General features: G+C 42.0%; 1 protein-coding gene across 3 annotated transcripts; it reads left to right on the top strand.

Annotated features, from left to right (window-relative positions):
* The first annotated feature begins 1,558 nt into the window (after positions 1-1,558).
* c2cd2l (c2cd2 like) lies at positions 1,559-21,905 on the top strand. 3 transcript variants are annotated; one of them, XM_026181647.2, is made up of 15 exons: positions 1,559-3,227; positions 3,484-3,922; positions 14,198-14,293; positions 14,390-14,509; positions 14,821-14,931; positions 15,529-15,636; positions 15,765-15,864; positions 15,953-16,085; positions 16,644-16,708; positions 16,958-17,079; positions 17,619-17,790; positions 17,901-17,999; positions 18,389-18,483; positions 18,920-19,133; positions 20,050-21,905. In XM_026181647.2, the coding sequence occupies exons 2-15, from the start codon at positions 3,569-3,571 to the stop codon at positions 20,292-20,294; spliced, it is 2,034 nt and encodes a 677-aa protein (XP_026037432.1). In that variant the 5' UTR covers positions 1,559-3,227; positions 3,484-3,568; the 3' UTR covers positions 20,295-21,905. The 3 variants fall into 3 exon arrangements, with proteins under 3 accessions (XP_026037432.1, XP_026037430.1, XP_080163627.1); XM_026181645.2 differs by having other exon boundaries at positions 1,560-3,227; positions 18,350-18,483; XM_080307501.1 differs by lacking the exon at positions 1,559-3,227 and having other exon boundaries at positions 3,272-3,922; positions 18,350-18,483.
* Positions 21,906-24,999: the final 3,094 nt, after the last annotated feature.

Below are 24,999 nucleotides of genomic sequence, written 5' to 3'. Positions count from 1 at the left end.
TACACACCTTCAGCAGCCACTTTTTATGTATGCATGTTCAAGTGCTTGTTAATCCAAACATCTAATTATCCAATCACATGTCAGCAGCTCAAAGCATTTAAACATGTAGATGTCTGTGAAGGTTCTCAGCCATCCAGGTCATTGTAGTCTAAGGAGCTTGAAAATAAAAGTATCTGGACTTCTTTAAGTTGCTTGAAGATGGTGAAGAGTCCCCGATGTAGACATCACGAAGACAGCCTATTGAAGTTCAAACTGAGCATTAGAATAGTGGAAGAAAGGTGACTGAAACTGGTTGTTGGTACCAGATGGGCTGGTCTTCACAGTCTGGATTTCAGTCCAGTAAAGGACATTTTAAGGGAAATATGGATGAGCGAATGACAAACCTGTAGCAACTGTGTGGTGCTATTATTTCAATATGAAGCAAAATCTCAGAGAAATGTTTCCAGCACCTTGTTAAACCTGCATCATGAAGACTTAAAGCAGTTCTGAAGGGTTAATTAGTGTTACAATTTGAAAAATGTTTTAAGTGATCTGATTACAGTAAAAAGGTGAGGTGTGAGAATGACTTTCCTGATATGAGAACTGCACCAAAGCCATTGAGATAAAGTAGCATTAAGGGAAGTGAGAGATCTGTAGCTCTGAATGACAAATGAGCTAAAAACTGTTCTGATGAACTGTGAGATTCAGATGAGATTCGACACAATACAAAATGTCTTTAGTAGTGAAGTATATATAGAAACAACACATAGTCATTACTAGTATCCACTTGGCTTGCTGCCTGTATATTGGAGCTTTACCCTGGTGGATGAGAGTGTTTGTTCACTGCACCTTCAGATCAGGGAACAGGTCCTGACTGTCATCTGCGCTTTTGTGCCAAATGACAGTTTAGAGTACCCAGCTTTCTTGGAGTACATGGGTGAGGCGCTTGAGAATGCTTCACCTGGGCACGCCATCCTCTTAGTGGGAGACAATGCTCATGTGGGCAATGACAGTGAGACCTGGCGGGGCATAATTGGATGTAACAGCCTGCCAGATCTGAAGCCCTGTTCTGTTACTGGACTTAACAAACACCATGTTTGAATGAGCTGTCCATAAGTGCACATGGCACCAGGACACCCTAAACCGCAGGTCAATGATGAATTTTGTAATTGTATCATCAGATCTGCAGTCATATGTTCTGGACACTCAGGTGAAGGGAGGTGTGAGTTGGTAACTGATCACCACCTGGTTATGAGTTGGATCAGGTGGCGGGGGAAGATGCTGGACAGACCTGGGGCGCCAAAACATATAGTGTGGGTGCGCTGCCAACACCTGGCAGAGGTCCCAGGAGAGCTTTGACAACGTTCCGAGGGAGACTGGGGACATTGAGTCTGAATGGATCATGTTCAGCACCTCCATTGGTGAAAGTTGTGCACTGAGCTCTGGCCGCAAGGTGGTTGGTGCTTGTTGTGGTGGTAACCCCTGAACCAGATGGTGGACACTGGAGGTGAAGGGAACCATCAGGCCTCTGAAGTCCCACAGGCTAACCAAGCCAGTTAGCCTGTGGGACTTCAGAGGCAGCTGATAAGTACCGACAGGCCAGGCAGAATGCGAATTGGGCAGTAGCTGAAGCAAAAACCCGGGTTTGGGGGGAGTTTAGAGAGGTCATGGAAAAAGACTTTCAGACTGCCTCGAAGAGATTCTAGCAAACTGTCAGGCGACTCTATTGTTTGGTGGTGGAAGAAATACTTGAGGAGCTCCTTAATCCCACTGACACTTCTTCAGTGGAAGCAGAGTCCGGGTACGAGCGGGACGACTCGTCCATCAACGGGGCAAGGCAACTGAGGCAGTTAAACAACTTCCTGTGGCAAGGCCACTGGAGTGGACAAGGTTCACCAGAGGCCATAGGTAAGGGTAGGGACGTAGACTGACATATGGTGCATATGAGTCTTCGCCATGTGAGAACAGCATACAGTAAACACAAAGACATTTTGCCCTTCAATGACTTGGTAACTGATTATTTAGAAACACAGAACCTGATTTTGTATTTAGCTGATGAAACTCACAAAAAGCAAACATGCACTATGAAAAATGCCTGAGCATTTTTTGTGTTGACTGTGACATCTATTTTATTTATTGCCTATAGCACATTTAAAGAACAAAGGCTGTCTTTTAAAGCGACAGGCACATTTATATTCCTGGTCTCCAAAAACAAACACTATATAAGAATTTGAAAGGTGTGTTTTGTTGTATTAACTAATTGTGATTTAGTGCTAATTAGAATGGGTTCAGAATTTGCAAATTAATGCTGATTCACCCCATAAGTCATGACACACTACTCTCCCTAATCTGCCTTTATAGGTTAAAAGTATTAGTATTGGTATCAGCGAGACTGGCCCTGTGTTTACTTGGTAGCAGATCGATGCCAAGTAAATAAGTATGGCACAGTTCTACATTCAATTGACAACATATTTTTAGATAATGAATGACATCTATCCTTATAAATAATTACTTAGAGTATGATTCAGTATTAATGAGAACATGTGCTCATTTTGCGCAAACAGAAATTCTTGCTTAATGTTGAGAAAAGGATGAAACCAAAGATTCCCTTCCCACTGATTTGGATATCTGAGATAAAATGTATCTCCCCTTGTTTTTTTTCTCTCTTCCCAGTGTGATATTTAATTTAATATCACATACTGTTGGTGTGCTTGCATCTGTGTAGCAGTCTTTTATTTTGCATGTTTACATTGTTATAGTAATCACTGTTCTCTCTGGCAATTGATTGCGTCTTTTGACAGTAATTGTCATATTTGTATTCGTGCTTGAAACATTAAACATTTATTTAAAAAAAAAAACAACCCTCCACACACAAACGCCGTTTTGTGTCCTCCTTTTATTTTGAAAGGTCCGACCAGCTTCCGTTTTTTTGATGAGTCCGTCCCCTGCAGCGCCACCTGTCTGCCGATGCTGTTGTTTGTTAAATCGTCGCCGTGGAGGGGTTGCGGAGGAAGGAGCTGAGACCAGCGGAGATTTTAAATGCGCCGGAGCCCGTATCGCACAGGCGGAGAGCTGGAGGCTTGTGTTGGGATCGACAGTTGACAACAAACACACTGAAGCATCGCTAAGCGCTCGAAGATGGGACAGACACAGTTGTTGTTGGAAGCGCTCCATATCGCCATGAACACGGCTTCATTTGTTTTCGATTACCTGCAGCCTGCAGCTCGGACCGCTTAAACTTCAGCTTGGTATGAAGCTACGTTATGTGACTTTTCTGTATATTATTATTAGATATCGTATACATGTTTTATATACATGCATGGCGCAAACGCAGTAGGTTTTTTTTTTAAATATACAGCCTAATCTTTAATTTAATTTAATACAAATTTTTATTTTGACCTAAAAAAAAAAAAGAAAAGAAAATTGGTTCTTGTCGTTATAACCACGGTGTAAATTCTCCATTACCGGTAATCAACGCGACCGTCTGTTTGCTGCCACTCGCAGGCTGAAAGCAGCTGATCTGCTCACCACTCACAGTCCTGTTATTTCCATCTGGAGCTGATGATATGAGAGGCTGCTGGAGGCGGTGATGGAGCTCCAGGAGTTGAGCTGGCTGTGCCTGGTGGGTCTCTTCCTCGCCTCTTTGGTCATCGTGCTGGGATGGTTGTTCCAGTACTCGCTGACTGTGTTGCGGTTGTGGAGAGCCAGGAAGGCAGCAAAGCGACACAGCCGAGACCCAGCCTGGAGGCAGCACCCAAATAAGAGCTTGGCCGGAGCTTTGTGGGGCTTCCTGCTGAAGCTCCGCTCCGGCCGGGATGGACGACCCACATCTGAGGCCGGGGTTAAAGGCTTGTTGACCTCTCTGTTCTCCTTCAAGTCCTTCAGGGAGCTGTTTCAGAGGACCTGGGTCAAGGCTCTGAACGAGCAAGCTTGCAGGCATGGGGTGAGTTGAAATCTTTAAGCTTTTAATACATCATATTTAACAAGAGAGCTGATTAAACATGATGCCAGTGTGTGTGCACAAGAGGTTACTCCATTAAGTGGAGGCATAAATAGTTAAGCAGGAGCTGATACAGTCGGTGTGCTCATGTGCAGCTGGAAGTGTGTGTGTAGGCAGAGGAGGTGGAGGTGTGGGAGTTGGAGTGTCTAATCGGTAAGAGGATGGGGGGCAGAGCCTTGCGTAACAGCTCTGATTTAATGCACAAAAGAGTGGAGACGCAAGAGCAGTCAGCACAGCCACAGTAACACCCACACCTCATAAAAATAGTCTTATACCCTCATGGGAAGAAGTAGATGTGTGTTTGATCAAATCGGGAAAGAGGCAGAATGAAAAGAATGGCTGTGTCACCCTCCCTTCAGCTCGTAACCTTGGCCATCAGTTAGAACGCAGCGTAACGCATCAATGTTTGATTCAGTGGGTTCAGCACTGGAGACAGCCTGCCACTTTGTGTCCAGTGTCCCTAAAGGTCTTTCTCCCTTTAAGTCGTTCTTTCATCTGTGTGAATCAAAGTCAGACGGAGGTGGCTCCTCTACACCCCCCACTTTTAAAACCGTGCGTGTTTATCGAGAGATGAGTTGGCGGGGAGTTTAAAGGGGTCAGACAAGATCAATCACATGCATTGCACATCTGCAACAAACAGCACTTGTTTTCTGATTCGTGAGGGTCACCTAACCTTTGTTGTTTGAGAGCTCATCTGCAGATGTCCAGAGTAAACATCTTCCATAGGAGAGCATTTATTCAGAAATAATACCATTAAAATTATTACAATGCAAGTATTTGGTTTTCTTTAAAAGATGACCTGTTTTCATAACCGAGTATTTCAGGCACCTTTTCTTGTGACCCCAGACTGACCCCATGAGTTGGGATCAGGGCCTCACCATCTGTTTCAGGTCATTAATGGCATTATGTGACAGATAAGAATCTAAACATCTAAATGAGAGCACAGAGCTTTGAAGACTGCTTGCCTTGCGTTTCTTTGAATTGGAGGTACAATCACAGCCACTTTATTAGGTACACCTGCTCAGCTATATCTTATTATCTTGTTAGCCAATTAAATGGCAGCATTTCGGCATGCAGATATGGTGAAGACAGCCTGTTGAAGTTCAACCTGAGCAATCTGAGTGGTTGCTGAAGGTAAAAATGCCTTTTTGATGCCTGAGGTCAGAGGAAAATGGTCAGACTGCTTCAAGCTGATAGAGGAATAGCAATAATGCAAATAGCAACTTGTAACAACCAAGGTGTGCAGAAGAGCATCTCTGGGCTACAGCAGCAGAAGACCACTCCTGTCAGCTAAGAACAGGAATCTGAGGCTACAGATTATATAGGCTCTGGTCTGATGAGTCTCAATTTCAGCTACAAAATTTGGATGGTAGGGTCGCAACATGAAAATCCATCCTCCACTGTATGAATGGGATATTGTCTTAGCACACTTTGAGCCCCTTAGTACCAACTGAACATAATTTTAATGCCACAGCCCATTTAAGTATTTTTGATGATGGTTGCTTCCAGGATAATGCACTATGTCACAAAGCTCAGAACATCTCAATCGGATCTCTTGAACACGACAATAAACTCACTGTACTCGAATGACCTCCACGGTCACCAGATCTCAACCCAACAGAGCGCTTTTGAGATGCGGTGGGAGACTCACATCTTGGATGAGCAGCGGATAAATCTGCATCATCTGCTATCATGTCAACATGGACCAAAATCTCTGAGGAATGTTTCCAGCCACTTGTGGAATCCATGCTACACAGAATTTGGGCAGCTCTAAAGGCAAAAGGTGTATCTAATAAAGTGGCAGAAAAGTGTATCTTCTCTGCACTTTGTACATGTTTTGTATGCAGGAGTAAGTCTGTTGAGCTTTCGATACCTGCTTTCATATAACCCAGTTTTGTGCTGATAGTCAGAGGTCCCTGTGCTGTAGTGGATCGTTTTTCTTCACTATATTGCTGTCAGCCGAGTTATCTCACTATGACCTCGGCTGGCTGATCTGCTTTGACCTTTGACACTCTCATTTACTAAGACACTCAAACTCTGAAGTGAACCCTGGGTGAGCCTTTAGTGGCAGTTTCCAGGTGCCGAGCGTGCTGTATTTACCTTCATAAAATGTTTTATGATTTTACAATAATTCAAAGATAAAAAGCACCGTCACCTGGCTGTAATTGCTCATAGCTCATTTATAGTCACATGAACTGTGTGTGTGCGGTCTGTGACCCCTGTTCCAACTTATGAAATGCTTTCAGACCACAGTGAAGGGACTTTGAGTTAGACTAGAAAGGTGCAGAAAAAGGGCGAATAAAGTGTCTGAAGTTCACTGGGAGGTGATTTTATAACACTGGGCAAGCAAGTCAATGTTGGAGGACACAGAGACGAGCTGGCTGTGTGTGTTTGTCCATAGGGTGTTTAGTTTGTGAGCCGAGTGTGTGAACCAGAGCTTCCCGAGTTCATTCATCACAATAAAATATCTGCTAGTCATACTGTCTGCAAACACAGCAAGCTGTTGTTCTAAATGTGTCTGGGCCATATGCAAATCAATGTTAGTTTCTTAATGAACCTTTGAACATTACTCTTAAGTACCAAATCACCAGTGTGCCTTGTTTCAAAGATAAACCCACAGGATGTAATCTAAGAAGCAGTCTTTGTCTTGAAGCTTAAGGGGCACATGCTTCGGTCTCCATAGCGTCCGTTTTACCATCAACAACAGGTGCATTGGATGTGACACTATTCAATTGTTCATTATTAAGTAGTATCGTGTTCTATTAGCCAGTTAAGTGTGTCTTAGCTGTATTATGTTCACCTGCCACGTAAAAACCAGACTGGAAAAACCTGCTGTAAGGAGCCGCGGCGATACGGCAAGCATTAAGTGGCAAGAAACTTGTCGCCTCACATTCTTTGCTTCTCGCATACAGCGAGGCTCTGCCACCTGCCAGGCAGGTTTCTGTGGCCGCTCTGAAAACAGACACGTGAACATATATTACGGTCCCAAAGACTCATATTCTCCTCGGACGTGCATGATTGTGTTTCTACATCGGGCAAAACATGAGCTTCCCCGGAGGAACACAGCACCGGGGAAGTGGTGCTTCAGTGTCATCGTGGGGATTAGTACGCAAATCCTTTATAGCATTAACCTAAGTACTTTTCCGGCACTTAAGATTGATGGTGACAGAGGTCTTTAAATAATTACTATGCTGAAATTTATCCAAATAAAGGCAAGCTGACTGAGCATGCAAGGTCAAGTTAGAGCAACAGAAAGGGTTCATCAAACCTCCTGCCAGTCTGCAAGTTGTATTTTTATGATTTATTCTTTCCCAATAATTATTTTAATATATATGTACTAACAGTCCCCGAAAATTCCTGTGGAGATAAGCCCCAGTTAGCACTGATGGTCCCATTTCATCTGTTAAAAATGACCAGATTAACAATATTTCTTTCATTTATCATAAAACTTCCTTCCTGTTGTATTTTATCACGAAGTGTATAAAAGAGGTGGACCATCATACATAAACTGGCATTTGGATGTCATCCTGTTGTTTCTTTGGAGCCTGATTATAGACTTTGAAGACTCGAAGTTAACAAACAACCTCACAAAGTTAAATGAGTGAGGAATAAGGTCACTGTCTTATAGCTTCTATACAGCTGAACGTCTTTTTGAGAGTCAAAGAATCAAAGCTTAAGTCATTTCCGCAGCTTTATTTTCAGACCTGGTGGTTACATTAATTTTTTTCATACAGTGTATGAATTTTATTTACATTACCTAGCCAGGACTAAACCCCTGTTTGCCACTCACACACACAGCTATGAGCTGGTGGCTCTGTTGTTTACCTCACTTGAAGTCAGGAAACAACAAGTTTGAGAATGTGCCTCAGCTTAATACAGGAAAAACTGGTTTTATACTCAAATTATGAAGTAAAATAGTTGAAATGACAGGCAGTGTGATCTAGCCTGCTATTGTGACCTTACCACATAAAGTTTTTAAGACTTTGCTGCTCTCGATTGCGAAAGTTGATATTTTAGATGCAGGTTTTTGGTTTGATGCCACATTGAAAAGAGATCACTGAAACAAAAAGTGTCTTAGGGTCTTTTTTTTTCCTGATATCTTCCTACGTGTCAGCGACGCGACTGTGCAGTTTTGAACATCCCTCATCCCGGACGGCTGACTCTGGCGTGCTTGTCGATATATTGTTGACTACAGCGGGGAGTGATGTAAGGCCAGGAATCCTTTTGCTGTTTCGCTCATTTTCAGTGTTGTCACAGTGCTCTGTCCTTGTAGCAAAACATTCCAGAGGGCAGACCCAACCCTGACCCTGATGTCCAGCATTTGAAACAGCATGATGAGACACACACACACAAAAAGATTCAGAGGGCTGAGTACTGACACCGGGGTTTGGGCTTGTTACATAAACTGCAACAAATGCCTCATCCCTTTGTAGTGAGATTGCAGGATATTGAGGCAGCTAATGAGGACTTATTTAAATGTAATATGACTTGAAAGTACATTTGTGCTGCAGAACGGCACAGCTCAGAATGCTTATACTACCCAAATAGACTGTTGTGTGAGGAGAGAAAGAAGCTAGGCATTTTTCTTTTGCAGATACTTAAAGCCATGAGGTTTGATTTTCTGTGTCCTACACAGTATCTGATACAGATTAGAGAAGACGATTGCAAACCCAGGGTAAACAGGTGGAGCACCAGCCGTGCTTCATTCTTCTTCACGGTTTCGAAGATACACAGTCTACCTCTTGTCTCAGTAACTAATACTTGTTACCACCAGCTCCACCCCACCCCCTTCTCACGCTTCGTCTGTCCTTGTAGTCCAGCGAGGGCCCCAAGGCTTCATTACAGCTCATTGCTGCGATGTTAACAGAAGTACGTCATCTCTGATGTCAGATTCTAGTGATTTTTACATTCTGCACAATAATCTCAAATACTTACTTCTGACACCGACTATAACTACGTCTGATCTGACATGAATTGCGTAGCATGGTTTAATTTAAACATCGGCAGCAGCATGTCTGTGTTTTTGGTCTCTTCCTGTAGCTTTGGAGTGTATTCCCATTATGCAGACTCAGTTCTCAGTTGTTTACCCAGCAAAAATGTCCTGTCTGTTGAAGTATTTACAGCGTGAGCCTCTGGATATAATCTTGCCTCAGAAGAAATGACTCGATATGGAGCTACTCAGATGTCTCTGGCTGGATTAGTTTGTAGAGGAGTCTTGAAGGACTGGACTGGTCGGCCGCCCCAGACGTGCAGATCATAAGGCATCAGCAGCCTGTGTGTGCAGCTGACACATGCTGTCAAGCCATCATTACTGAGTGGTAGGGGAGGACAAAACGAGCGTACATCTGCAGGGAAGGAAGCTCCCTGTATATTCACAATCTGCAATTATAAAGAGTCTGGTGAATAGCTTGAGGACACAGTTCACTTCTTCTCCCTCTGAGAGCTGCTGGTAGATGATTAATGCCCTGTGATTATTCTCAAGTAGGTTCCTTCTTAACAACAGGGGACATTAAACACTCAGCGCTGATTTGATACCATAGTGCAGGAAACCAACCTTTTCATCCTTTAGTCAGAGCTAATGATGAGCTCCATCTTCACCAGCCAGTTTTATTTGAACAGCCAAAATCTACTATTACGCCAACTTCTTTCTGAGGCTATGACTCAGCATTTAAATAGGCTCAGCTAATATCCAACATGTAAATTTAATAGTACCTGAACAAATTCTGAAGTGAAGATGGATTACTGGATACTTAAGGCACTACTGTCTTTCCAGATTCACTGTAACTTTTTACAATTCTTAGGTATACTTTAGAAAAAAAACCTTTAATGACTCGGTGCAGTCATGTAAAAAGCTAAGAACACTCCCTGATTCAGTAGTTTCTAAAAGAGTCTATAGCAGGAATAACTTGCAGCACTCGTTTTTTTTAATCATTATCACTCTCTCACATCACTCTTGAGGAATTTTGGCCAACTTTGTACAACTGCTTCAGTCCATCAAGGTTTCCAGGCATTTGTTTATGCGCAGCTTTCTTTAGATTGAATCGATTTGAGGTCTGGACTTCGACTTGGTAATTTTCTTTTTTCCTATATCATTACCCCTCCATCACCGTGCTCGGCAGTTGGTATGAGGAGTTTGTGCTGATATGCTGCATTAGGCGTTTTCCAAATGTGGCGGTGCATTTTGAGCAAACGTCTCATCCAAAGTTCACGAAATCTTGTGGTTTGTTCAAATGCGGCTTTGCAAAGCTAAGCTGCCATGTTCTTTTTAAATAGGAGAGACATTCTCCTGGTAACCCTTCCAAACAAGTTCCAAACACACTGGTTCAGTCTTTTTCTAGCTGTACTGTCATGAACTTTTAACATTTAACATGCTACCTGATGCCTGTAGAGTCTGAGGTGTAGTTCTTGGGTTTGTACGGTCTGAGCATTGCATGCTCTGACCTTGGGGTGAAAATGCTGGTATGTCCAGCAAAGTGTATTTGATTAGCAAAGTGCGTTTGATCAGCATTTGATTAGCAAACTGCATTTGATCAGCAGCACCTGGCTGCTGGTTCCTTTCTTAATTCCTTAATTCTTTTACAGGACTACTGTGAAACCTGTGAAAACTTTCGTGGGTGTTGGGTTGGTTTTTTTTGCCAGTATTAACGGACACTTCACCAGGGCTGCCCTTTGTGACGGACTCTGTTTATAATTTTTATATGGCTCGAGGGTTGGGGACCGGTGCACTAATCCACAGAGCTGCCTGGGCTTAAATCACAATTGTGGTCCGCCATGAACTGTAAATTCAATAATGCATTTGTTCAGCGCTGCCTTTTTTTTTAGCCATATAGCACTTAGGAGAGTAACTATAGAAATACATGAATTGTACTATCATTCTTTTAGTATTAATAATAGTATTAATAGTAACCCAAGCTTTCACATGGTGGGTGTTGGACTATGGCTTTCCTAAAAGAGTAAAAAAAAGTAGTGACTGGGTGTTAAATCCTAGTGGCTAGCATGTTAATCTCACATGCTAGCCATTTGGTTTTAGGAGAAACTTCAAGAACTCCCTCTCTTTGTACTCCCACTTCCAGATTTATAGCTTGTGGGATAATGAAGCAATAAAGCTGTAGAAAAAAAATAGTAGACAATATAAAAAAATGATGGTCCTTTTAATGGCCAACAGGGAGCGACTCCTCTGGTTGCTAAGACTTCTAGGTGTGCCTGCTTGCTCTATTATGTCAGTAAAAACCTCAGCTTAGTGTCTCGTTTCAGGTATGTTAAATAGAATATGATGTCCATTTTGTAAATTCAGTTCAATTCTAACATTTAGAAAGAACAATTATCTAGGATCAGCTTCAGCTAATTAGCTAATGGGCTTACAGTTTCCTTTGTTTCTCAGTCAGATACAGCCATAACCTGTCACATCCAATTTCACATCACTAAGGTGGAAATAGAAGAAACTACTCAGATCGAGGCTTCATAGCAAGCAGTGGGTAAAGTCACAGTGGCTCCATCCATCTTTTATACTGTCTATACAAAAATGCTAATTTTAGCTGCATTATTGATAGAAGAAGTAGAGACAGTAGATATAGTTCCATTTGTAGAGCTAACGGTTGTCTGTCTCTCCGTGTCCATCATGGTCCATCATAGGGCTGGACGGAGAGCTGTCCAAGGTGTAGCCCTCTGGCTGTTTTTAGTATGGCAGCATGTACGCATTCAGTTTGTTGACATTGCCCTCACACAGACCCTGTCTGTTATTTTGCCATTTTGAGTAATTACATCAATAATAATTTTCATGTATGCTTTTTCCCGTGCATGAACATTGTAATTTTCCAATCGTGCACCTTGTTATAGCAGGAAGCTCAGATAACATAAAATATAGGGAAGGAAAATGAGGGTCATCAGAAGCCATGGGGGAGTGTATTTCTGGTTGACCCACATGCTTTTCAGAGGCGTTCAGCCAGTTAGACCCAAAGGGGGGGACGCTGACAAACCTGAAGTGACACTATGGATGTCCTCAGGAACTGTCTCTACCCAGAAATACCCCTCACATACACTCTGTTGAGCAGCGGTGGATCACAAGGACAAATCAGCGGCCATGCTACTAGCACTGCTCTCTCCATGACAAAATGAGGTCTGTAGCCTCTGCCAAGGAGGATACAAAACACCACAGTGCAGCAGATGGCTCCTTATAAAGCCAATGGGTGTAAACTCCCTGGAAGGAAGAGAAACCATAAACCTACTGCTAATTAGATATTCTATTAACTTGCTAAAATACAATAAACGATAATGGCTGAATATTTTCCCATAATAATTTTTCAGGTGCATCTTACAACAAACCCAAAAAAGGATAGTGCTGGAAAAAAGATAAGAGTAGAAAATGATTTTTAACTGAAATCATGAACAAAGCTGGAGCGAGCCGGCCTTCTTTTCCCTATGAATGATGAGTGATTGACACATGCTGGCAATATTTTGCTGCCATGTTTACTGGAGTCATTTGGAAAAGAAAAAAAATGAAATTTGTCAGTTTCCTTTCAACACGGATTAGCAAGTTTGATGCACACAAACACAAATCTGTGCTGTAAGTGCAGTTTGACTCGCCAGAAATCTGACTCTGGATTCAAGGGTGTCTTTTTTGTTTTCTGGTGGCGATCAAAGTGTGATGTCCTCATTTCACTGCAGGCGGCTTTGTTGCCTGTCTTCTTATATTTACTCTATAATTACACCAGAAGCCATCTAATACAAGCAAAATGTTGTAAAAGCAGTCTACAAAAATGGACTTTGCTGTGCCTTCCTCGTAATAATTTCTGCTAGATGACTCCGTTTAGTTCCACGGCAAAGATGCTAATGTGCCCGCCTGCAGTGACACAGACAGGGTTTAAGCTGTATTTCTCAATCTGATATATCATATTTGCTCTGCACTTTAATCCAAATGAACAGTTGGGTGACTGAGCAGTTTTAGAGGCTCCAGCCAACTGAAGTAAACACAGCCGGTTGTACGCTGCGGTCATGTGACTGCAGTGTTAGTCCAGGGGAACCTACGTAAGCTTGCGGCATAGCACTTGGCTTCCTGCCCTTCTGGCTGCAATAAGTGACACACACACAGACACACACTCGCACGCACACCACAAACTTTGTTATATCATCCTCCCACCTCTGCCCCGCCTCCGCTGTTGTGTTTGATACAGATTGGACTTGGACCTAGTGGAACATATGCTGTGACAATAGGGGATTTTGTTTTCTCGCGCTTCTCAGTTAAAGCTGTCCAGTAAAACAGATCTTCTGGCCAACACACGCACACATAGTGATAGTAGGTCACCGCCGTGCCCGTGTGATTCTGCTGAATCTTTTCTTAAAACCGAGTTACTTCTTCCTCTTGTTAGGGCTGTCCTCCACACAGGAAAACGTGCCCGGCTGTAAGCTCGAGTAAGCACCGACTTGATAAATAGATGCTGCTACGAGGTCTGAGACATGGGGTTTTCTCAGCAGCCAGGAGCATTAAATCTCCCAACTTCTGAAGGATTACAAAAAAGGATTATATAAATGTATTATTAACACAATTACCACTACATGTGTTGGTTTTTTTTGTCAGTATTTTCGGACATTTTTCATCTGAGCCCACTAATCCATGCAGCTGCCTGGGCTTAAATCACAATTGTGGTCGGCCATGAACTGTAAATTCAATAATGCATTTGCATGCATTTGTTCAGCACTGCCTTTTTATAGCCGTATAGCACTTACAAGAGTGACTATAGATACATGTGAATTCTACTATCAGTCTTTTCACTTGCACTTTGGAACTTAAACACAAGAAAACGATCGCATAGTAATCGTCATGGTTACTACAGCTATAAGGAACATTTGGGCTTCTGCAAAGACAGTGCGGTTGCTTTAACAGGGAAGTGTACAAACAGGAACAAACAGTAGTTCTTACTTTTTAAAGACTGCATTGGATGAGCAACATGTGAACGACACAGTCACTGTCTTATGTGAGTGTATCTAGGAAGAGCTATGTGAGCAGATACTGTTTAAATGCATTAAATACCAGGATTAATTAGCAGTTTACTTTATGATATGATCAAAGGTCCATAAAGCAAGTTCCACATACCCAGCTGCTAGTCAGCTGTATTAAAGGCTGTATCCCTGCACTGTTACATCTTTTGTCATCTCAAAGTCTCTTTTCTCTTTCTCGTGTGTAATGTTTGGGACATTTTTCTCTTCCTCTGTCTCTGCCAGAGCTCCATTCAGATCACTTTTGACAGCAGCCTCCAGATAAGTGCTGCCTCTGCAATAGAAAGCGTGAGCTGCACTGACCAGTCAGCAAACCGAATGGTTAGTAATCTTTGCTTATACCTGTGACATCAGGAGCAGTGCATTTTGAGTGTATGTATGCATGAGTATTTGTCCTCCTCTCTTTTTCTTTTGCAGATTTTGCACTGTAATTGTTCAGTAGACAGGGTCAGGTTACCCGTGACGGTCACCCAGCAGTCGCCAGTTGCCATTTCTATGGACACCTATCAGATCACTATAGCACCTGTGGTGGCAAAGGTACCTGAAGCACTGCACCTGGATTTTAGCAATTTGTACACGGGAGACCAGACCTCTAAAAAAACAAATGTCAGAGCGTGATTTGCATTGTTATTCAAATGTGAAAATTTACACAGACAGTCGCATGTCATCTGTGCCCTCATTGCAGTGGTCATTAAATGTGAAATGTTTTTCTGTTACCTGATGCATTTTAATGTAAGACAATTATTTATTAATGACAATTTGCTGCACAGAGAATATCTATTGTTATAACTGCCTGTTACTATTTTCTTACCGTCCCTGCCCCCCCCCGCTCCGTCTACCTCCATCAGGTTGTGGCGTGCTTGGAGGAGGTGGAGGATGAGGGGCTGCTGATATCCTGGAGTCTTTCCAAGCAGCCGTCGTTTTCTCTGACCGTGTCTCCATGCAAGCTGCAGAGACGGGTGGGAACGCTTACCGCTAATGGCACTAATTTGATGTCACTGCTCTCAGTGACCGTCACATTTTTCAAATTAAAAGCATGCGTGTGTTATTAAAAAAGGAAACGCACATTAAAAAATTTCCCGTATCTAATTTGTCTTCTTTGTAAATCAGCATGCACTGATTTGCATGCAAGTGACTTTCCATCCCATTAAACCCAAGATTAGTCACGAAGGAAGTGCCGTCCTTTAATATTGTTATATAAATGGGCATGCCATTAAATGCCATTTGTCTGAGGAAGTAACAACGTTAATAAAATAAAAAGGAAACAAATACTTAGCACAAGACATTGTGTTGACTAATGACATCCACCATACGGGAATATAAAAAGCCTGCTTTATACGGCGTAGCAAGCCCAGCGTGGGTGAAGTATCAAGGCTGGTTCAGCCCCCCAGAGGTGAAAATGCTCTCAGATTAAAGCTGCAGTAATTTTTTTCCTTTGGGATCCTGTAAGAATTGAGATGAAATAAATAAACCCTCAATTTGTGGCTGTAGTTAGTTCGGTTCAGCGGGTGTTGGTTAACCATCACTGAGTAATAAGTGTGCTTTTTTCTTCACAGTGCACTGAAGGTGAAGCAGACATAGACACAATTAAGGGTCTGATAGAAGATACTCTGTTCAGCACTCAGCCAGCCATGGTCCTCAATCTCAGGACGTCCAGTCCTTTGGTGAGAAATTTACTGCCTTTAATGAGACAAATTAACTAAAAGATGTATAGATTATATAATAAAATAGATGATGTACTTAAAGCTGTTTCACTGTTGAGCTCTCCACCCCCCTTTCTGCACACTCCCAGGCCCCCATGGACAGTCTCTCAGTGGGATTGAACTCTGTATCCCAGAGTGTCTTGGTGAGACGACTACTCCTCCGGCAGCTCAGGGCGACCTTAAGTAAAGGTCAGATATTTTCCCCCAGCGTCAGATCATTTCCGCACAGCTTCCTGCTGATTACCGAAGTCTCACTGCGTCATTGTGTGTTTTGCAGGTCAATGGTCTAAATCAGGGGAGCTGTGCTGTGTCCTGAGCCTGGACCAACCGTCTACAGAGAGAACAACCCGCTTCCTGCCTGTGCCCAGCAGTGCCAATGCTGCACTGGAATGGAGTGAAGATATTACTCTGTAAGCTGCCGTGTTAGAAAGCAGATTCAGGGTGTAATGATTGTGATGCATTTGCAGGTCACCTATTGGCCTCATTTGCAGCCCTCATTTTATTCCTGCACTTTGCTAGAGCAGCTTTGCATGATTCACAGTTTAAAATAATCCTCCTCTCTTCTGATTGGCTGCCCCTTACGACCAGAAGGTCTGAACAGCAAGTGGTGGAGCTGCTGTGCTCACAGCCAGAGCTCTTTCTCACAAATCCAAGAGTAGAAAGAAATGTCTGAAACTGGGTGTTAAGCCTGGTCTGAAGACTAGACCACAATACTTTCTTCTAAACTCCCTAAAGTTGCAACAGTTTTGGGGATCTTTTATTTTAATGCTCCAATTCAGATTTAGCAACATCAGAATTTCTTGAGCCCATAATGTCACAGTCACAATCAAATAGTTAAAATATTTGTATTAATATTAATGTTCCAGAGAAGTAATGGCTGTAGAAAGAAACGTATTTAATTGAAATAATAATACTTGGATAATGGAGTTTCACTGTAATGCTAACTCATTTGTTTCCTGTGTTTGAAGGGAGCTGGGCCCAGAAACCAAAGAGCTGAGAGTGAGACTTCTGGAGCGGAGTGGCAAACGGGAACGTAAGGCATAGTTCAATAGCAATTTACTACTGGCTGCTGCTCAGAAAGCTGATCAGCAGGAACATATTACAGCTTAAGCAGAGTCATCAGTGCTGAAAATGCAGTATTGGCAGACTCACTGTCTTTGTTAGCATTTTGTGATGTCTGGAGAGGCTCGTTTTTTTTGGCCTCAGAACTACAGTAAAAGGAAAGACCTTTTTGCTTTTTGTACAATTTGTTTATATTCTTTTTGTGTTTAAATATGATTAGAATTCCTGCCAGGTCACGCCTCCATTGCTTTGGACATCCAGGGTAAAGTTCCCACTGGGCAGCACGTATTGTCCATGAGGTCTGGCCAAGACTCAACGCCAAACGCTGTCATCACCGCTGAGGTGAGTGACCAGACGAGTTAGATTTCTGTAAGAGTGTAGGGAGTGTTTGAAATTCTTACTTGTGCTTTGACGCAGAACGAAGGTTGCGTTACGGTTTATTATCTAGATCTGGACTTTATCAAAGATTCCCAACAAAAGAGGCAGTGTTGTGTAACAGCTGATACAAAATCCATTGTCATTCTTATAATCGCTGTGTCAGATCTCTTGTAGACTTTCCAGCAGCCAACTTGTTGCTCTTTTTTTGGCTTTCTTCTAGTCCACATTGTCTTTAAAGAGAGAGAAAATGAGAATAAACGTGCTTTGTCTCTGTGGGGTAACATTTCATTTGGCAAATTCTGTCATTTCTTAATAACTTAATTTCCAATTTATATATAGAGCCAAAGCACAACAACAGTTGGATTAAGGTGCTTTATATAAGACCAACAATCAGGCAGTCGTTTTTGAGCAAGCACTATGTGACAGTGGGAAGGAAGAACTCCCTTTTAACAGGAAGAAACCTCCAGCTTGTACACTTTTTGTTTGTTTTTTTCCTCTTCCAGCTGTTGTACCAAGAAACACAGGAGCCTAGCAGTGCCCACAAAGCTCTGCTACTTCGCTCCTCTCTCACCCCCACCAAGAAAGTTGACGTGGACCGAACCATCATGCCAGACGGAACCATCGTCACCACCGTCACGACGGTCCAGTCCCGACTTAAACTCGATCGCAGTCCAGGTGCGTTTGACAAAGCAAAGCATGTCACCAAACCAGGCAGGGCAGGTGCCTGATGAGTTTTTTTTAGTAGTGTCAATAATAAGAAATGAAATAGCAGCGTTCCCTTTCAGGTGACTCCCCGTTGCGTTCTCCGTCTAAAGTGGAGGTGAATGAGAAGAAACCCACCGTGCTGCCTGATAGCAGAAGCAGCAGCAGCCCCAACGCGAGCAGTGAGTTCTGCCCTGAAAACCAGATTTGTTTTACATAACAGATGCAAAGTAGGATAAGCAACACGCAGCAGAGTAACACGAGTCGAGAGGAATGCACTCTGAGTACGCATCGTGCGCTCCGTGCAGGTAATCCTTTTCAAAAGCATCACATAACTCGCACACGGGCTGGAGTTACGTGCTGTTTTTGGTGCAGCGGGAAGCTAATTGCTGACACAAAACAGATAAAAGATAAGCACAAACTTATATGTAGTGCAACAGCAGTTAATTCAGCAATATATTTTAATAAAAATAGCACATGGTGGTCTGCTAGTATAGTGCTGATTTACATATTTGTGTTTTTTGTTGCTCAGAGAGCAGCCGCCTCTCTAATGGCCTGGATCCTGTTGCAGAAACCGCCATACGGCAGCTGACAGAGTCTGGGTCCAGAGCAGCACGGAAGACACCGACGAAAAGGAGCACGCTAATCATCTCGGGTGTGTCAAAGGTCAGAGAGTGAAAACGCCATCTTTCTAGACACGTGCTTTGAGTTTGATTTGAAAACTTCAGCGATTTTGTGGTTATCAGTTACCTGTATAATGATTGAAAGGAAATAGTCCAACCTCCAGTCTTTATATTAAATTAGCTGTAAGCCGTAATAACTGCTGCGACTGCTACTGGGAATCTACTGTAAAATACAACGAGGAGCCGGGCAGAATAAGTGTGATCTAAATTTAGTCCACAGCCCCCCCACTGGACCACTTTACAGAAGAATGAGAATCTTCTGACCTGATTTTTGCTCGAGAATCTTTGAAAACGTGTCAGGAGCGCTCGACAACCTCACTAAAAGAAAGTGTGCTGATAATCGTGTATATTTGAATTTAATCGTCATATACATGTAATGGCGTGTAATTTCAGTAGTGACATCTATTTCTCTGCTTCAGGTTCCACTCTCTGAAGATAACAGTGCATTATCAAGTGGCTACGCTGCAGCCATGGACGCAGCCATGCACGGCAACCATTACGGGTCAGGGCGTCACCATGATCCAGATGAAACCACGCCCTCTGACGTATCAGAGCGTCCTTCTGTGGATGATGTGGAATCAGATACTGGCTCCACTGGTGCCTTGGAAACCCGGAGTCTCAAGGATCATAAAGGTAACGCAGGCAGTCTGTGCTGTAAAGAATCCAGGTCCAGTTCTCAGTAACGTCTCGCAGAAAAGCGTAACTGTAAAAACATTATTCAGCTATTGAAATATTCTGTAAATTATTCAAATATGTTTCTTGTTTTGTCATTAAAGCAGAATTTCATGAGCAGGTTTACATTTTTTTCAGTCTCAAAGACGTTTTGCTTTTAGATTTAATTTTCATGTCTCACTTTTTTTTTTTTTTATATATATTAATAACGGCACAGTGTATCTTATATGCAAACAAATATTTCATAGCCTTAGGTAACATCAGGACTTCAGGTTCAATTCACAGATTTACCACAGTCAGTTCCTCTACTGCTGCTGCCCTCTAGAGGCCATAATTCAGCATCTACAAAGCCAAACTAACGTGTGTTTGTTTGTAATTTAATTTATTTTTTTCATGCAATATAATTAAATTTGAATGGTGAGGCAGAGGAGTGGGAGAAGCAGTAATAAGTAAACTAAGCCACCCCTCATTTCTTTATATTTTGCTTCCAAGGAGCCAGACTTTATTTTCAAAGTGCTTTTTAACAATAGTTATGCGACCTTTCTGATGGTCTTTCAAAGTTTTCTTTGGACGTTTTCTGCTTCTTCACTCATTTTCAGTCCAGTTCTTGACTGTTTTCAGAGGAATGTTTTTTTCTTTTAGCTTGGTAAGCTACGTTACCTATGAATTGCTCAAGCAAAAACAAGGCTCCAAACTCTTGTCAGTGCTGTGTCTACACATGACAGAGAACTTAGAGAGCCAGTTTTAGATGATGTCTTCAGGCACTTTGTTATCAGCAGCCTGTCGCAAAAATGCATGGATTTTTTGTCATGTATGTTGTGAAATAATTGAAATCATTTGTGAAACTAGAAGTAACTCCACGATGTGTTTCCTGCAGTGGGCTTTTTGCAGAGCGGGACGAAGCTGCTTTTCCGCAGAAGACATCGAGAGAAAGAGTCCTGCCTTAGCCAGTCCCACGAAGACATCTCCAACTTGGGCAATAACTTCACTGCCGCACCAAACATCAGCCGTAAAAAGTCTGGCAGCTTCTCCCGGCGCCTCATCAAACGTTTCTCCTTCCGCTCTTCTGGCAAATCAAAAGGCAAGGCCGCCAATGGAGGAGCTAGTGCACTGGATAACTAATTCTCGAGGCCAGCAGACATGGACACGAGTCATCCTGAGAGCGTTCTCTGTTATCACTACACGTCAGCACGGTCTTTGACAGGCTGAGCGCCCCAGGTGGGTTGTCAACTGCACAGCTTTAAAGGAGGATACCTCTGGGAGGGCTCCCCTCTGGATAGAAATTATTGCACTTTCAGGACAGAAGTCTCATTTAATCACATCGCTGACTCTGAATTGTTGTTAAATTTGAGGAGGAATCTGCTGCTCGGTGGAGGAGATGGGAATAGCTACAAAGAAATGTTCCACGCTTCTGGGATTGTTGGACTGGCACTGGTGGTGAAAACGCTCCAAAACATTTTAATGATGTAAAATGCCACTATGCTCTTGGTTGCACTTTTGACTTTTTATTTTTTTTAACAGCACATGTAAAAATGTGCTTGTTGTTAAAGTGTAATTTATTAATATGTTGGACTCATTAAACAAGTGCTATTTTATTTGAACCCCCTACAACTAATCATCATAGCTACATTACACTATAATATAGAGACATTAAGGTGTGTTTTCCATACAAATGTAATTTTCAACACATAGTTTAAGTAAGTTTAAAAAAAATGTCTTGATCTAGCTATAATGTCCATCCATGATTGCTTCGACATTGGTTTTAGAATAATGTTAAATGTTGTATCTTATATAAAAACCTGAAAAGATCATATTGTACTTTTACTTTGACAAAGGTGCTTTCTCTGAAGTATCATATCTTCACTTTGCTTTTGAAAATCTAACCAGCCACCTTATTTATCAAGCCAGAAGCTGATTTTTAGACTTTTGAAAGTCTCGCAGTCTTCTGTCGGGGGAAAACAGCAACGCGATCAGGCGTGCTCGCCTCTTCTCGTGCTTCTACAGAATTCATTGTTGTAACAGCTATCATTACTGTGCAGGACATGCTGTGTTAAATGCCTCAAAAGGGTTGCGGGTGAAATCGTTTGCAGAGAATGCTGCCATGTGATTAGTTCCTAATAATGAACTAATATAGCAAAGCATTTCCTGTATGAACATTTGGGATTGTTATGATAATGTAATATTTTTTAGATATATGTACGTCACGCTAAAATATTTCTGCAGTTTATATTTAAAAAAGGAGATTGGTGTGTCTCAGTGTTCACTAATGCTGCGCTCAGGCAAAGCAAGAGGACTCGGTGTGGGTTAGAGTTGAAATACGGTACTCAGGGTTTTAATGAAATCTACTAGCAGCCACAGGTTTTAAGAAAGCATTTGCATACTTTGAAGGCAAATAGATCCAGTATGTGAAGTTGTACATAGGTTTTAGGGCCAATTGAGTCTTGTCTGAAAACATGAAAATAATCTTTTAACTGACTGCATTAACTATGAGACTTCAGAAAAACCAAACTTAATAAATGGTTGTTTTTTGAAATTATAATTTTTTTAATAAAAGGATTTTGAAATGCTGAAGAAGAGAACAAAGCCTCTTCAACGTCTAAAGGCACATAAAGCAAACGTTATGAATAAAGATTTGTGGCTGTATTGTGAAACAAAAAGTGGCTGCAAAATTGATGACTTCTGTTATATTTTAAATATTTAATTTATTGCAAATAAATTATTTTTTAAGCATCATCTTTGTACCTGACTTCGTTCATTGTATTTTCAATAACCCATAAAAGGTTCCTTTTTATGATGCACTTGCAGGTCTGTGAAGGCGCATGGGCTACAGCGTAACATTAAAAGAACATAACTTTCTGTACCTGCAATTAACTTACATGTACTAATGTCAATGGAAAATTGTATTTAGTAGTCAGTATAATCTTTTAGTGATATAAGTTTGCATATGGTAGAATACTGCATGTAGTGATTTGTATTAGGAAATATTCAACCATGTATACTTAGAGGCATATAATCAATTGTGTGTGATCTCTAGCAGGCTGCAGGCTTGGTGTGCACCTCAGGAATGCACCCCCACGTCCTGGGAGAACGAGAGAGCTTGTACCTGGTTTTATTGTTTTACGGTAGGATTAACGTAGCTATGTCTGTTATAGTTTAAGTGCTTCTTTACATATAGATGAACTGCTGGACTCCCTCACCATGTTATTTAGGGTGAGGGGGAGACTGCCCTCTTTGTGACCAAGGATGTACCTTTTGTACCTTCATGTTATATGACCCTTTGATCAGCAGGAGACACACACACACACACACACACACACACACACACACACACACACACACACACACACACACACACATACGTTCAATGGAGTATAAAATAAAGACCGGGGCAGTGCTCAGCGCGAGTCTCTCAGTAGGGAGCTGCCCTTCTGTGTGTTTCTCTTCTCTGAGTCTTTACTGAAGAAGTGTTTTATAACATTTTCCTTAACAACTAATAAGTTTGCTTTCGTGAGGCTCTTCCCTGCATTTCATTGTCTTCGCTGACTAGTAACACCAGAAGGGGCCCAAGAGTTTTTGGGGACTTACTTCTGTGGCTTTTAAACCCTAAAACACGCTGCGCCAAAAATTGGTCCACCCCAAGGATTGGGTTCCCCGACATAGTGTAGAGAGTAACATAGTGTACGCTGTTAAGTGCCAGGAAGATTGCCAAACAACCTCTGGCGATGTGGATGGCACAACACGGAAGAACTACCTGGTCAGGCCAGGACTCTGCAGTCTATTTACACCTACAGGCCAGTGGACCCTCTTTCATTGATGAGGACGTAACCATCCTGGACAGGAAGGAGCACTGGTTTGAGCGGGGAGTCAAGGAGGCCATTTACGTGAACAGAGAAAGACCATCTCTGAATTGAGGGGCCTAACGGTACATCTTTTACCACCGTATAATGCTATAATTGCAGCCATTCCCCAACTCTCTGTGAATGGTAACCATGGCCATTGATCAGTGGGCTTTAATCAGTGGTTGTTGATCAATGGTCATGAGAATTTGCATAATAATGATGAAGGAACTGACCTCACAGCCCATTGTTCCTTCAGTGGGCTGGTTTCAGTCATTATGCAGATGTACTGTTTATAACATAGGTGTCAAACTCTGGCCCGCAGCCTAATTACGTTTGGCCCGCGAAGCCATACCAAATTACTACTAGAGCTGGCCCACTGGTATTATACAGCTAATATATATATATTGTTTAGTATTAAGCTTTGCTTGTTCCATATTCAGTTTTCCAGCAAAACTTATTTGAGTCCATAAGAAAAGATTCATTCTTATATCTGGAGGAAGATTTTTTTTTTCAATAAATATTAATGTTAGCCCGTGACTTTGTTCCAGTTTTGAATTTTGGCCCACTGTGTATTTGAGTTTGACACCCCTGCCATAAGTCATTGTTGATTTTGTCTTCTAAAATGATGTTTAGAAGAGGACCTGAAAATGGCCAACGTTTGTTTGTAAGCTTAATTAAACAGATGTTGGCCTTGGATGCAAACCAGCGGATAACACCCTCTCAGGTTCTCCGGCATCCCTTTTTCAACCCTGGCCTCTCCAACAGGTTCCCAAGTATCAACACTGAAAAACCATACAGAGTCAATCTCCAGCATGGCATCTTCCACCCTGGACAAAAGTGATAAAAACACAAACTGGGGTTGGAAAAGGATATTAACAGCAAATTACACTGGAAATATTAATTAAGCTGCTCCAATAATTATCACTTTGGCTTTTTTTTTTTTTTTTTTTAATTTTCACTCCCCCCACCCTAACCAGTCGCGGCAGATGACTGTCCCTTCCTGAGGCTGGTTCTGTCGAAGGTTTCTTCCTTTTTAAAGGGAGTTTTTCCTTCCCACTGTCGCTAAATGCTTGCTCATAGGGAATCTTCTGATTGCTGGGGTGGCCAAAACTCTAGGGGAAGTAGCAATTCTTGTGAAAATTAAAAAAAAAAAAAAAGCCTACCAATATTCAAAGCAGAGCAGCGGACACCTTACCATCACATCAGTCCTTTAATCCAACCTAAAACACCATGTTTACAGAAATAAATTCCATACAAATTGGAAATAAATTGTTGTTTTTGATTGTTTATAAATATATAGTGCTACCCTTCAGCCTCCTAGTAGACATACCTGTGTTATCCCCAACTCTTTGTGAATGGTAACCATGGCCATTGATCAGTGGGCTTTAATCAGTGGTTGTTGATCAATGGTCATGAGAATTTGCATAATAATGATGAAGGAACTGACCTCACAGCCCATTGTTCCTTCAGTGGGCTGGTTTCAGTCATTATGCAGATGTACTGTTTATAACATAGGTGTCAAACTCTGCCAAATTTGGCCCGCAGCCTAATTACATTTGGCCCGCGAAGCCATACCAAATTACTATTAGAGCTGGCCTACCGGTATTATACAGCTAATATATATATTGTTTAGTATTAAGCTTTGCTTGTTCCATATTCAGTTTTCCAGCAAAACTTATTTGAGTCCATAAGAAAAGATTCACTCTTAAATCTGGAGGAAGATTTTTTTTTCAATAAATATTAATGTTAGCCCGCAACTTCGTTCCATTTTTGAATTTTGGCCCACTGTGTATTTGAGTTTGACACCCCTGGTTTATAAGATTGGGGAAATCTTCAGTTAGCTGAGACTGAAGAAGTCACTTGGATGAGTGATGAAATGTTTCTCCCACATGGAGACACATGTGAATACATCGAAGAACAACTTGGGTTTAGTATCTTACCCAGCTCTTACAGTGAAAGTGATTAAACCAATGGCATTAAGGCACCAG

Source organism: Astatotilapia calliptera, chromosome 10, assembly GCF_964374335.1.
Source record: "Astatotilapia calliptera chromosome 10, fAstCal68.1, whole genome shotgun sequence".
Taxonomy (NCBI): domain Eukaryota; kingdom Metazoa; phylum Chordata; class Actinopteri; order Cichliformes; family Cichlidae; genus Astatotilapia; species Astatotilapia calliptera.
Note: the sequence above shows the minus strand (reverse complement) of the source record. Positions and strands in the feature narration are given on the sequence as shown.